Here is a 12482-nt window from a genome sequence, read left to right as displayed (position 1 = left end):
TTTGTCATAGTAAACTTTTATTGCAAGCCCAAGACACCACAGACGCAACAAGCATGGAGCAAGGGGGTCACAAATTCACATTTACAGGTTCTTAATGGCACAGAGACTTGGGGGGAAAGTGGTGATGGTGGTACTGTGAAATGCTAAACAAAGACCTTGGAAGTCCCCTGAGTGATGAATTACATACAAGTCCCTCCCACTATCCCACTTGCGTACTTTGGTACAAACGTGTCCTGCCTGTGTTGCATAATGCACAACTCTCTTGTGTTTACAAACCAGATGTAACCCTTCCAAGTGATTAGAACCAATTTTCACTCCTAAACTTTTGAGGCTAGCACAATGAAGGAGTACAGAATGCTGCCTTCTTGAAAAGGCCCTGTGGGACACACCAGGTCCTTCCAACTGGATTTTGAATACTTAACTTTTAGGAATAATAAGAGCAAACAGAAAATGCACTCCCCTCTTGTTTGCTACTGGAGTTATGGTAGATGGTAGACTTCCATTTTAGATTTAAGTTAGTTTTGCCCTCCTGAGATTGTCGGACTGGAATGACATATATGGGTGAGCAAATGCCACATTGGGACTGTGGTTGCTTCCTTACTGTCTGTGGTGAAGCTTTCATTGAATGAAGCAGGAGGTTCAGATCAGATTAGACATTTCTGGGAATCCAGAATCTCCAGACTTCATGGTGAATTACTGTGAGATCTCATTTCAGCAAATCCTAGGGATGAAAAGGAGGGAAAATAGTCAATAGAATAGAAAGATGGAGAAGATGCAGTTACTGGGTCTTGATGGAACACATTCTTACACTTCGATTAAGCATTGAGATTAACAAAGAAGTGCTATCAACATGTGTGCAGTTATGGTGCTCTGACAGACTTGGGTTTTCAGAACCTTTTGGCACACTTACCAAAGATTGCTCTGCAAACTTACTAGCTAGAGCAGTGGTTTTCAACCTGTGGGTCCCCAGATGTTTTGGTCTTCAACTCTCAGAAATCCTAAAAGCTGGTAAACTGGTTGGGATTTCTAGGAGTTGTAGGCAAAAACACCTGGGGACCTACAGGTTGAGAACCACTGAGCTAGAGGATAAGAGGGGATGTCTTTTTTAGGCTGATATGTAATATAACAAAGGAGTGCAGGAATAAGTAGGCATTGCTCACAATTGATAGGTGTACAGATGCAGACTTAAAACAGTATGGAAGCTTTTTAGCATGGTGGTAAGTGATTGAAAGGGGTAGTAACCAATGGCCAGGTTTGCTAATAATATGAAATTATTTTCTCATTCCATGGGTAGCTATTTTAATAAAATGGCACATGCAGTTGAAAGCACAGAAGTATAAAGTGATGTAAATTAGGTACATACAAATTGAACATAGTTGGTAGTGACTGGCCAAAAGAGCAAAGGCATTGTTGCTCCACTATGTGACTGCTATATGATAGGGATGGGAGGAGGGCAATTTCCAAACTGGGTATAATTAGGACAGGAAAGGGGTGTTATACAGCTAATATTGCAATGCCTGTTAAAAAAGAGATTAGACTAGAACTGCACAACCTGCAGCTCCCAGACTTCAGATGCCAGAATTCTTGACCTTTGTTCAAGCTGGCTAGTGCTTCTGGAGTTGGAGAACCACACATTTTGCACCTGGAGAACCACACATTTTGCAGGCCTGGATTAGACACACCTATAGAGATAAGACTGTCAAGAATTTTGGGGCATGAGGCCTTTATATCATCTGTAATGCTAGGAGCAATATCCTCTCACTACCAGTTACTGGGAAACACGTGGATGTTATTACAAGTCATGTCTTGCTTCTGTCCTTCACAGAGGCATTAAGTAACAAGCCATGATACATCTAGATAAAACCTGCCTTTGGTCTGGTCCGGCAGTGTTCTTATTCCTTATAAATTTACCAAAAAAAATTAATGAATGGCAAATACTGTCACATTAAGACAGACACAGACAACACTATCAGGAAGCACAATCACCAGAAAGCCAGTAGTTCGCATACATGTATATAAACAGACACATACAACAGGTGAGTAATATCTCCTAATGAGACCAGGCAGGAAAGCTTTACTGAAGTTCGTTCTTGATTAAGTGACAACACATGGGCAAATAGTCCAATTAAGATTTTGGTGGCTTTTTGCACTGTTTTGAAAGAATGTCCCAGGCAAGGATTTTCCAGAAAACGTCCATTCCAGTCAAGTGGTCATATTTTAATGTGGAGAATAAGCTTATTCTGATAGGGAGTGTAGGGAGGAGGAAGCAAAAAAGGACAACTTTGCATTTAGTAAGCTGCTGGGAGATCAATTCACCAGCAAGTTGGATTGATTTTAAAGAAACTGCACCAAGATAGCACAGTCCCTATTGGGAGACGTTGGAAGAGTGACAACCACATGACAGTGCAGTTTGTCTTTTTTGTCTCAGTGAATGGCTACTTGAATCCACCCAGTAACATTCAGAGAGAAGGAAATTGTATTAAAGATACGCTTGGGATTCTGGAATGAACGCAATAGATTTCAAGGAAAGGCATATCCTGTGTTCTCCCCAGAAGCTGTGGGTTTATGCATCTAAAAGAGATAGCCAACCAGAACCAGTTCACTTAGCCCAGTGGTTCCCAACCTGTGGTCCATGGACCACCAGTGGTCCGCAGCACTAAAATATCCTCAGCCTTCGTGTTACTATTATGGATAATAACACAGCCCAACAAAAAAAAAATTATTGGTGTTTTTGTTTTTAGGCCTGTTCCTGGGGTTATTTGGGGTGCTGAATCAGAAAAATGGCATTGGATAGAGCACATCATTTCTAGATTATTAAATATGGTTTTCTGTGGGCAAACAGATGGCAGCTACTGAATGGCGTATGTTCTGTATCAGAAACTAGAGCTGATGTGGTGTATCCAATGCAATTTTCAGAATCAGCACCCCAAATAACCAAATGAAATCTAAAGTTGATCAAAAGCTGATTCATAACCCTTTTGGTATCAATGTTGGAGAGTGGTCCCTGGTTAAAAAAAAGGCTGGGAACCACTGAATTCACCTGTCAATTTACTATAGTGTTTCCCTACACTACAAAGCTGGCACAACAGCCTCACAAGTGTTAGCCTTCCAAGGTGCTTTTCTTGCTTCTGCACTAGACTAGACATATGTATTGTCTCAGTTCAGAAAGTGTTCACAGAATATGTTGTCGAAGGCTTTCATGGCCAGGATCACAGGGTTGTTGTATGTCTTTCGGGCTGTGTTCCAGAAGTATTCTCTCCTGACGTTTCACCCATATCTATGGCAGGCATCCTCAGAATACTTCTGGAACATGGTCACACAGCCCGAAAGACATAGAACAACCCTGTTCACAGAATAATTTGTCATCTGGAAACTCGTTGGTAAAGATAGCAGTATGACCAAAAGAACTGCAGAGTATTCTTTCTAAGAGTCCAATACTTGTGAATGCCAGTTCCCCAAAATCCTAATAATTCACACTTACTTATTACACCAAAACTAGCCAAGGATGCACACCCAACACTGATAGAGGTGGAAAGCAAGAAACAAACATAAACACACACATTAAAAGCCAGCCAGTGAGTGAGAGATTCAGCAAATAACAAAGCTACAGCAACACAGGGAAACGGGCAGTAGAAGGCAATCATACGAAACGTGAGATTATTGGAAATTTATCCTGGAGATTCACAGTTGCTATTATCTGAATTGAGAAGTGTTTATGATAAAATTATGTTGTAAAGGGGACGGAGCCGTTGTTTTTGGAAAATTTTTCAATTTGCTGTGAGGGGCCAAGGAAAAGACGCATTGGGAAATGCTATGGAACTGAATGTATCCATGAGTAGCAAAGAGTCTACTCCATCTCCGTCACCTTTGGTCCACATGCCCTTTTCCCTGAGCACCGACGCTTCCCCAAGATGCAGATTACCTGTGAATGACCCAGCATGCACTGAGACCCCCTCCAGCGATGACATCACACACAGCACAAAATGGAAGCCTGTGGAATAAGGAAGTGGCAGTTTCTTTAACATTTTCCCCTTTGCCCCTAGTTTGCTCACGTTACAAAGAACCCACAAGTCGCCTCCCTGCTTCCTTAATGTCATGAAATTAAGTTAGAACATACTGGACTGTAACGCTGAGCGTCCACTTTACCGCCCTTCCCCTTCTCCATGGAGCCCGAAGCACTGCTAGAAGGGAGCAGCTGAGTTACTGAAAAGAACCAAAAACAACAACAGAAGGTTAAATCAAGGGTGTGGCATTCATTCTTTTTGCATTGGAATATTTCACAGAGAAAAATACAGACACTTCTGTACTTGCAACTTTCTGTGGCCAAAGATGGTGGTTCACTTGTTGTCTGGCCTTGTACGACCAAAGTAATTTGCTTGGTCTATAGGCATGGACAATTTTTTTGTATTGCCGTTAAATTCGTACCAAATTTGGATCTAAAGCACTTTTGAAGCGTTTTCCAACGCACCTGCTCACTGCCTTCCCAATATTAAGAATTTGAATCAAAAGGCACCTTTTTTTCGTCTGTCTCGGATGTCTTCGGATGTAGCTGTGAGCTCCACTGAGAGGTGAAGCCAATCAGGGCTGACAAAAGCCAATCAGGGCTGCCTCTCAGCCAATCAGGGCTGACAAAAGAGGGAGGGAGAGGCGGGGCCATCGTTCTTGTAGCCTTTTAAAAACATGTTGTTTTTAAACCTTTGAAAATTCCCAAAAAAATCAGTGGATGGGTGAAACATTATGAAACTTGATAGGCAAAGAGAGGCAAATATTTCCTGTGATTGTATTTATTTATTTATTTACAGTATTTATATTCCGCCCTTCTCACCCCGAAGGGGACTCAGGGTGGATCACATTATGTACATATAGGGCAAACATTCAATGCCCATAAACACATCGAACCGAGACAGAGACAGACAGACAGACAGACGCAGAGGCAATTTAACCTTCTCCTGAGGGGATGTTCGATTCTGGCCACAGGGGGGAGCAGCTGCTTCATCATCCACTCTGATGGCACCTCCTCACTTCCTCATTCCAACGTTGTAAATTAGTTAAACTTGCCTCCCCACTTTTATAAGTGGTACCTTATTTCCTACTTGATAGATGCAACTATCTTTCGGGTTGCTAGGTCAGCAACGAGCAGGTGCTATATTTTATTTTTAATTGACGGGTGCTGACCCCACCATGGGCTGGCCTCGAACTCATGACCTCATGGTTAGAGTGATTTATTGCAGCAGCTGTTTACCAGCCTGCACCACAGCCCGCCCCAAAAAATTTGTAGCAAATTTAACCCCAATAGCTTTAAAAATGAAGGAGAATGAAGCCTCTGAATTTTCCCCATTTATTTAAGGGGAAGCAAGAAGCCATATGCTCAGACGAAACTACATTTCCCAGAAAGCATTGGGTTGGAGCAGAAGTTTTCCCAATAGTACTATGCCCACTTTAAAACTACAATTCCTAGATGTCCCAGGTCCTCTCTCCTCTTAACATTCCCCACCCCTTTTGTCCTCACTTGACCATCTTGACCAAACTTTCATATGTGAATTCTTGGAAGGTATGAGAAGTTTAGAGAGAGAGGGAGAGAGGGATTTAACAAAGTTTCAGACACAAAAACAAAGTTTCTGTAGTAGAACAATGACTTCCAAAGTAAAGATAACCCAATGAAACAGGAAATAAGACTTTCAAACCAGGAACAGATTTCTTCAATTATTAAAAAATGGTTAATTATAAAAATCTATGAAAATTCACCAAAAATCAGAGGATAAGGGAAACGTTCTGAATTTCAGTGAGCTAGCAGTGTTAAATGTGTTCTACCAGTGTACCAAGTTTGAAGAGGATAGCTCAAAAAATGAAGGTGGGAGAGTCCTGTAAAGTCCCCCCCCCGTGTTGCTGTTTTTGGCCACTGCACATGCGTGTCCGCCATTAACGAATTAATTACGAATATTCCGAATATTTGTTAAGTTTTTTAAAAAATGGGCCAATTTTTGGAAGTAGTTTCAGAGACGAAGCGCCAGCGCCCCCTACTTAGAAGCGAGTACTGAACCTTTTTTTTTTCATGGATCACACATGCCTAATGGCCTATTGTACTAAGACATCACAAGTGATCTAATGATCTTGACTGGAGGATCAAGCCATGATCAAGACAACAGAAGGCTGACCTAGATGGTGAGTGGATCCAGTTTCCTTGTGAGAAGGATCTGAAAAGGAAGTTTCAAAGATGCCTCCTAGTGGAAATTCCACCCCAGATGACAAAAAATTGCCACGCCTCTATAAAGCCTGTGATACAGGCCATTGATCAGTAATGATGTATATATTGCCGCCCTTTGGGCAAGATGAAATACTGCCAGACTACTAAAGACAGCCTGGCCACCAGATGAAGTGGCCCTGAAATTTATTTTTCCCATGAGGAAAAACCCTTGTGTCATTCATAGCATGTGCAACCTCCAACTGAGAATTTGCTCACTTGAAGATTAATCCAGTATGGTATTTGGTACTTGGACTCTGCTTTCAAACCAGCTCCAGAAGTTATGGAAACCACTGGGTCTATAGCACTACTAAATGTTTTTAAAAAACTAGGAAACCTAAGAGTTTCCAAGCTGTGGCGCAGCTGGTTAGTAGCCAGCAGCAATAAATCACTACTGACCAAGAGGTCATTGGTTTGAAGCTCTGAACGGGATTAAGCTCCTGATCATTAATAGCCTAGCTTGCTGCCCACCTAAGCAGCTCAAAAACAATTGTAGCTGAGACTAGGGAATCTAGGTACCACTTAATGCGGGGAGGTTAATTTAACTTAATTTATGACACCATAAAAATGCTGGCGGCATGCAAAGAGCAATGAAAAAGTACTACCATCAAAAAGGGCTTGGTGTCACAGTGGGTGATGAAGTGGTAGGTCACCCTAATAGCTGGAATCGAGCATACCCTCATGAAGATGGAAGCTGGAAAATGTTAAATTGCCTCTATTGTCTGGCTGTATGTTGTATATCTAATAATGGCATTGAATGTTTGCCATGTATATGTGCATTGTAATCTGCCTTGAGTCCCCTTTGGGCTGAGAAGGGCGGAATATAAATGCTGTAAATAAATAAATAAATAAATAAATAAATAAATAAATAAATCACACATCTGTCTACTTGAATAGATTATCCACCAGGACAACTAAGGGGATATCAGTCTCATAAAGAGTAATTTACCCCTGTTCAAGATATTGTTGGACGAAAGTTTCTCACAGGTAGTGATTTCTCCTCTTGAAGCTCACCAGGAGAAGAACTTACACAACGCCATCGTGTCAAGGTCCCCCTCTATTTCACTGTGTTTTAATATCTTTTCTTCAGGTATTTTTCAGTGAAGTGGAATACATTTTAGTCTAATATCCAGTCTGTTTGAGAGACTGATAAATGGTATCATGCATTTCTATATCTGCATGTTTCATTTTTTTTCTAGCAGTCAACCCCACAAGATCCTAACTTGATCAAACCACTACAGGTCTGCTGAAGCTCCTTCCTCTTGAACAGTTTTTCCATGGGCATGGATTCCCACATAGGCCAGATAAGGATAGGATGGGAATAGCGGAGATGATTTTGTCAGGACTATGGAGGAAAGATGACTGCCTCCATGCCTTTAATATTATGTTAGATTCTTAACATCTATCAGGTAACAACTTCAAACAAAACGTGGAATGCTTTCACTCTGAGTTCCAGTTACCCCATTCTATTTCTCCTCCCACCAGACATATCTAATTACTTACTTATGAATTATATGCCTACTGAACTCACTCAGCTTTTGTTTCCTTGGGTACAGGGGGATTTCTCAGGCTCTCACTATTTTGCCGTTTTCAGTCTCTGCTACATTAATATGTTGTAATATGTTGTCATTCATGGCCGGAATCACTGGGTTGCTGAGAGTTTTTCGGGCTGTATGGCCATGTTCCAATAGCATTCTCTCCTGGTGTTTCACCTGCATCTGTGGCAAGCAGTCTCAGAGGTTTGTTCAGAGGCATGTATATATATCTGTGGAATGTCCTGGGTGGGATAAAGAACCCTTGTCTGTTTGAAGCAAGTGTGAATGTTGCAATTAGCAAGCTTAATTAGCATTTAGTAGCCTTGCATCTGCAAAGTTAATTAGTGAGAGTATTTGCATAGAAGTACCCTGGCAGTTGTTGCCTGTGGGGATCCTTTGTTTGGGAAGTGTTAACTGGCACTTGATTGTTTACTGTCTGGAATTCACTCAGAAACAGAGCCTGGACATTTCACAGATATATATACACTTCACTTGCCTCATTTCCAACAGACCTCTTAACAAACCTCTGAGGATGCTTGCCACAGATGCAGGCAAAACGCCAGGAGAGAAAGTTATTGGAAGATCACCATACAGCCCGAAAAACTCACAGCAAACCAGTATCTTGTATTGCACCACTAATGTTTGAAAGCAACTGTCAATTCTGCTCCTGGAGTATTTCATAATAATTTCTCAAATTATTAAATTAAAATGACTCACTCTCCCCTTGCATATCTACGAGGGTTATCCAGAAAGTAGATTACGTTTCGGAATTAAAAATGAACAAAGTATAGGAAAAAAATATTTATTATATGCAGTTGAAAGCCACACTTAAATGCTACTTTTAAACATAGTCCCCATTCAAATGTAGGTATTAATCGCTACAAGCAATTAGTGAGCTTGGGAATTCCTCATGAAATTCTCCCATTTGCGTCTTCAACCAGTTTGTCACTTCTTCCTGCACTTCTTCCTGCAGCGAGACGGGCAAAGCGGCACGGGCAAAGCCGCCTGACTCAGGTGTGCCCAGCCTCCTAATCCCGATCTTTGCCCCTTTGGGTCAGAGTATCAACAGCTCAACATGGCGCCGGGTCCCAGCAGCGGTAAGTCCGGGTTTGTTGTTGTTGTTGTCCTTGCGGGGCAGGAGAAGGAGGAGGGAGCGATTTCTAAGGTTTTGCAAATGCTTGCAAACGATGTCGGCAAGGAAGGTTATGGCAACCATGGTGAACTCCTGCCCAGGTCAGGCTCCCTCCTCCTCCTCCTCCTCCTGCCCCGCAAAGACAACAACAACAACAACAACAACAACAACAACAACAACAACAACAAACCCGGACTTTGCCCGCACTGCTTTGCCCGTCTCGGCGCACTGAGCTGGTTTCCCCCCCTAAGCCACAGCTGAAGCTGCAGGAAGAAGTGACCAACTGGTTGAAGATGCAAGCGGGAGAATTTCACGAGGAAGGAATTCCCAAGCTCATTAATCGCTATGAAAAGTACCTAAATTTGAATGGGGACTATGTTTAAAAGTAGTATTTAAGTGTGGCTTTCAACTGCATATAATAAATATTTTTTTCCTATACTTTGTTCATTTTAAATTCCAAAACGTAATCTACTTTGTGTTGTCGAAGGCTTTCATGGCCGGGATCACAGGGTTGTTGTATGTTTTTCGGGCTGTATGGCCATGTTCTAGAAATATTCTCTCCTAAGGAGAGAATACTTCTAGAACATGGCCCTACAGCCCGGAAAACATACAACAACCCTGTAATCTACTTTCTGGATAACCCTCGTATTTAATCTTTCTTTATCTTCCGTTTCCAACAACTCATTTCCTCCACTCTTACTCAATATTCTGTGACTTCATTTGGAGGCTGGGGTCATGTCCACATCTTGTGAAAGAGCCATGATACATGCTTGTTCCTTCTTCCCCACTCCCTTTCAGTGCTGTGTGGGATGTAAGGGGCCAGTCGTGACTTCATATAGCAAGAATGAGGATGCAAAAGTAGCACATTATTTCACCCTGCCCTAGAGCTTGCAAAAACTCATTTCAGTCTTTACCTGGTGAGCTGGTACTGCTGGGTGTACAGACACTATCATCTAACCATGCACTCTGAACCAGTGAGTCCTGCTTCTGCGGACCTTCAAGGGAGCACATCAACGCCTGCACAAGAGAAATGGGAAACAGGCCTTAGAGGGCATTTCCAGTGCTGTTGTCTCTACTCAAATGGGATGTGTGGATTCCTTCTGAGAAAGGAATCTAAAAGATTCCACACTAACCGCCTCATTCTCCTCCTCCTCGGACATCTCATTCTCTCTTACTCCGCTACAACAGCTGCTTCCATTGGACGAGGAACGGGACAGAGGCTGCATCACACAGTACCCTGATGTCTGGCCAGAGAGGGCTCTGCTGGAGGAACACAAGTCCCAAATCATCACTTTTGGAATCCTCCAGAGTTTTTTTTTTTTTTTTGCTCATTATAATATATTTCTGGCCAAAATTAGAAAAACCGTAAAGTTTGCCAATGTGCTTCATTATAGATTGCTACACTCAAGTCACCTCACTTCTTTGCTGATATAACAAAGTAGGATAGGTATTTCTTTGCTTTATGGAACTTTCTTGAGTCTCTCTTCCCTTTCAGAGTCTTTTTGTTCTCAACTTACTTGCTCTTTCTGTTGGGGAACTCTGGGGAGCTGGGGCTGGAGGAACCATCAGATTTCAAATCGATGAAGGGTCCTGGACTCTCTGGGACCTTTGGTATCCTTTCAAAGTCTTTGCTGGAAGGGAAAAAAGAACAGTTTACTATGTAGAGCCAGAATTTTTCCATGAATGGTATATATCTCTAGGAAGTTCATAACCAAATTCTCCTCCAAGAAGCACAAAGGCAACATGGGTTCTTCAAAGGCTCACTGGGTTGAAGTTTGGCCTTTTTCCACAAGTTTGATTACTGACCACTAAAACCATATGCCTTTCTCTATAGCAGCTATTCTCATCGGGCAGCCCTCTAAGGCCCCATTTACTCTACCATATAATCCAGTTTCTGAATGCAGATTATCTGCTTTGAACTGGATGTAAACTCATATTACCCAGTTCAAGGCAGATAATCTTGATTTAGAAATTGGATTACCGTATATACTCTAGTATAAAATGAGGTTTTAAGTCCTAGCCGGCTTATATTCAGGTCGGCTTATACTCGAGTATATAGGCAATCAGAGTTGGACAGTCTTATTAAAGTCTTATTATCTTAAATTACAGTTTTATGTAAATATTCAAAACCATTTAACCTATGATTATGAGATCATGACTTGGCATTTTATTTGGTTTTAATCTGTTTAATTGATTGATATGTGTTTCAATTGCTCATGTTTTAGATTGTTGATTTTGTTGAGATGCATTTTAATGTTTGCAAGCCGCTTTGAGTCCCCTTTGGGGTGGAGAAAGGCGGGATAGAAATGAGGTAAGTAAATAAATACTGATGCCTCAATTAATGTCATTTTATTGGTTCTATTTTTATTATTGAAATTTACCAGTAGCTGCTGTTTTTCCCACCTTTGTCTTATACTCGAGTCAATACGTTTTCCCAATTTTTTGTAGTAAAATTAGTTGCCTCGGCTAAAATTAGTTTAGGCCCGGGCTGTGGCGCAGGCTGGTGAGCAGCCAGCTGCAGCCAGCTGCAACAAATCACTCTAACCAAGAAGTCATGAGTTTGAGGCCAGATCGGAGCCTGTGTTTGTCTCTGTCTTTGTTCTATGTCAAGGCATTGAATGTTTGCCTTATATGTGTAATATGATCCGCCCCGAGTCCCCTTCTGGGTGAGAAGGGCGGAATATAAATACTGTAAATAATAAATAAATAAATAAATAAATTTGTGTTGGCTTATACTCGAGTATATATGGTGTGGTATACTGTGCTTTTAAGCCACACTCTCTGGTTGTTACACCTGCAATGTATTTAAACTACTGATGGTATGGGATATAATGCTTGCGCAGCCAAAGCCTCAGTAGTCGCCTTCCTAGTGCTTGAATAAATACCTTTTACTACAGGACCCTGCTGGCTGGTGAGTTTGCTATATACAAAGAATACTACATACGGTATATGGCAATGTAGATTTATCTTAAATGTCATTCAACTGCAACTTCCAGTATTCCCCACAGTTAGCTATGCTGGCAAGGGCAGCTGTGATTTAAAGGTCACAGTGTATTTTCAAAACAAAGTATATATCACCAGTATTTTATTATACTGGGCCAATTCATTATAATCCAGATATAGACAAACATGTATGAACTGAAAGTTTAAAACCACTTGATTAAATGAACATGCCACACCTAGAGTATAAATTTAAAAGAGTTCTGTATACAATTAATTCAGCTAGAATCATGACGGATAGAAGCAAGGATTTTCACATTTAGTTCACTTATAAGACTCTGGATTGCTAATTTCTGATTTCCAATTAAGCTGAATGGGCAAATGCAGTCCGACATTCAAAAATAAAATGGAGAATAAAATTTGTAGTTAAGTAGGCAAGAAGGAAAGGAACTCTCTTCTCCCGTGCATATTAATGCACACCACAGGTTTGAAAACAGGAAAGGAACGCCTAATTTCATTTTAAATGTTTTACCTCTCACAGTTATGTCTCACAGGGCTTGCCATCTACATTGTAGAATTAAGGCAATTACATATGATTTTAACAACCATGGCTTAATGCTATGGGATCCTGGGA

The 12482-nt window shown here is 41.3% G+C and overlaps 1 protein-coding gene across 10 annotated transcripts in view; it reads right to left on the bottom strand.

The window, feature by feature from the left end:
• LOC100565133 (rap1 GTPase-activating protein 1) overlaps nt 1-12482 on the bottom strand; it is a 92280-nt gene continuing 79798 nt past the window's right edge. For 5 of the 10 annotated variants that reach the window (XM_062971759.1, XM_062971758.1, XM_062971757.1 and 2 more), the window contains 6 exons: nt 10426-10539; nt 10042-10171; nt 9823-9925; nt 4118-4203; nt 3923-3991; nt 1-721 (listed from right to left, as the gene is read on the bottom strand). In XM_062971759.1, coding sequence (XP_062827829.1) covers nt 3968-3991; nt 4118-4203; nt 9823-9925; nt 10042-10171; nt 10426-10539 — 457 coding nt within the window. In that variant the 3' untranslated portion in view covers nt 1-721; nt 3923-3967. Of the gene's footprint in view, nt 722-3916; nt 3992-4117; nt 4204-9822; nt 9926-10041; nt 10172-10421; nt 10540-12482 lie in introns of those variants that run through there. The other 5 variants (XM_062971755.1, XM_062971756.1, XR_010003326.1 and 2 more) reach the window with 5 other exon arrangements.

This window comes from Anolis carolinensis, chromosome 2, assembly GCF_035594765.1.
Source record: "Anolis carolinensis isolate JA03-04 chromosome 2, rAnoCar3.1.pri, whole genome shotgun sequence".
In the NCBI taxonomy this organism is placed as follows: Eukaryota; Metazoa; Chordata; class Lepidosauria; order Squamata; family Dactyloidae; genus Anolis; species Anolis carolinensis.
This window is presented reverse-complemented; position numbering and strand designations above follow the sequence as displayed.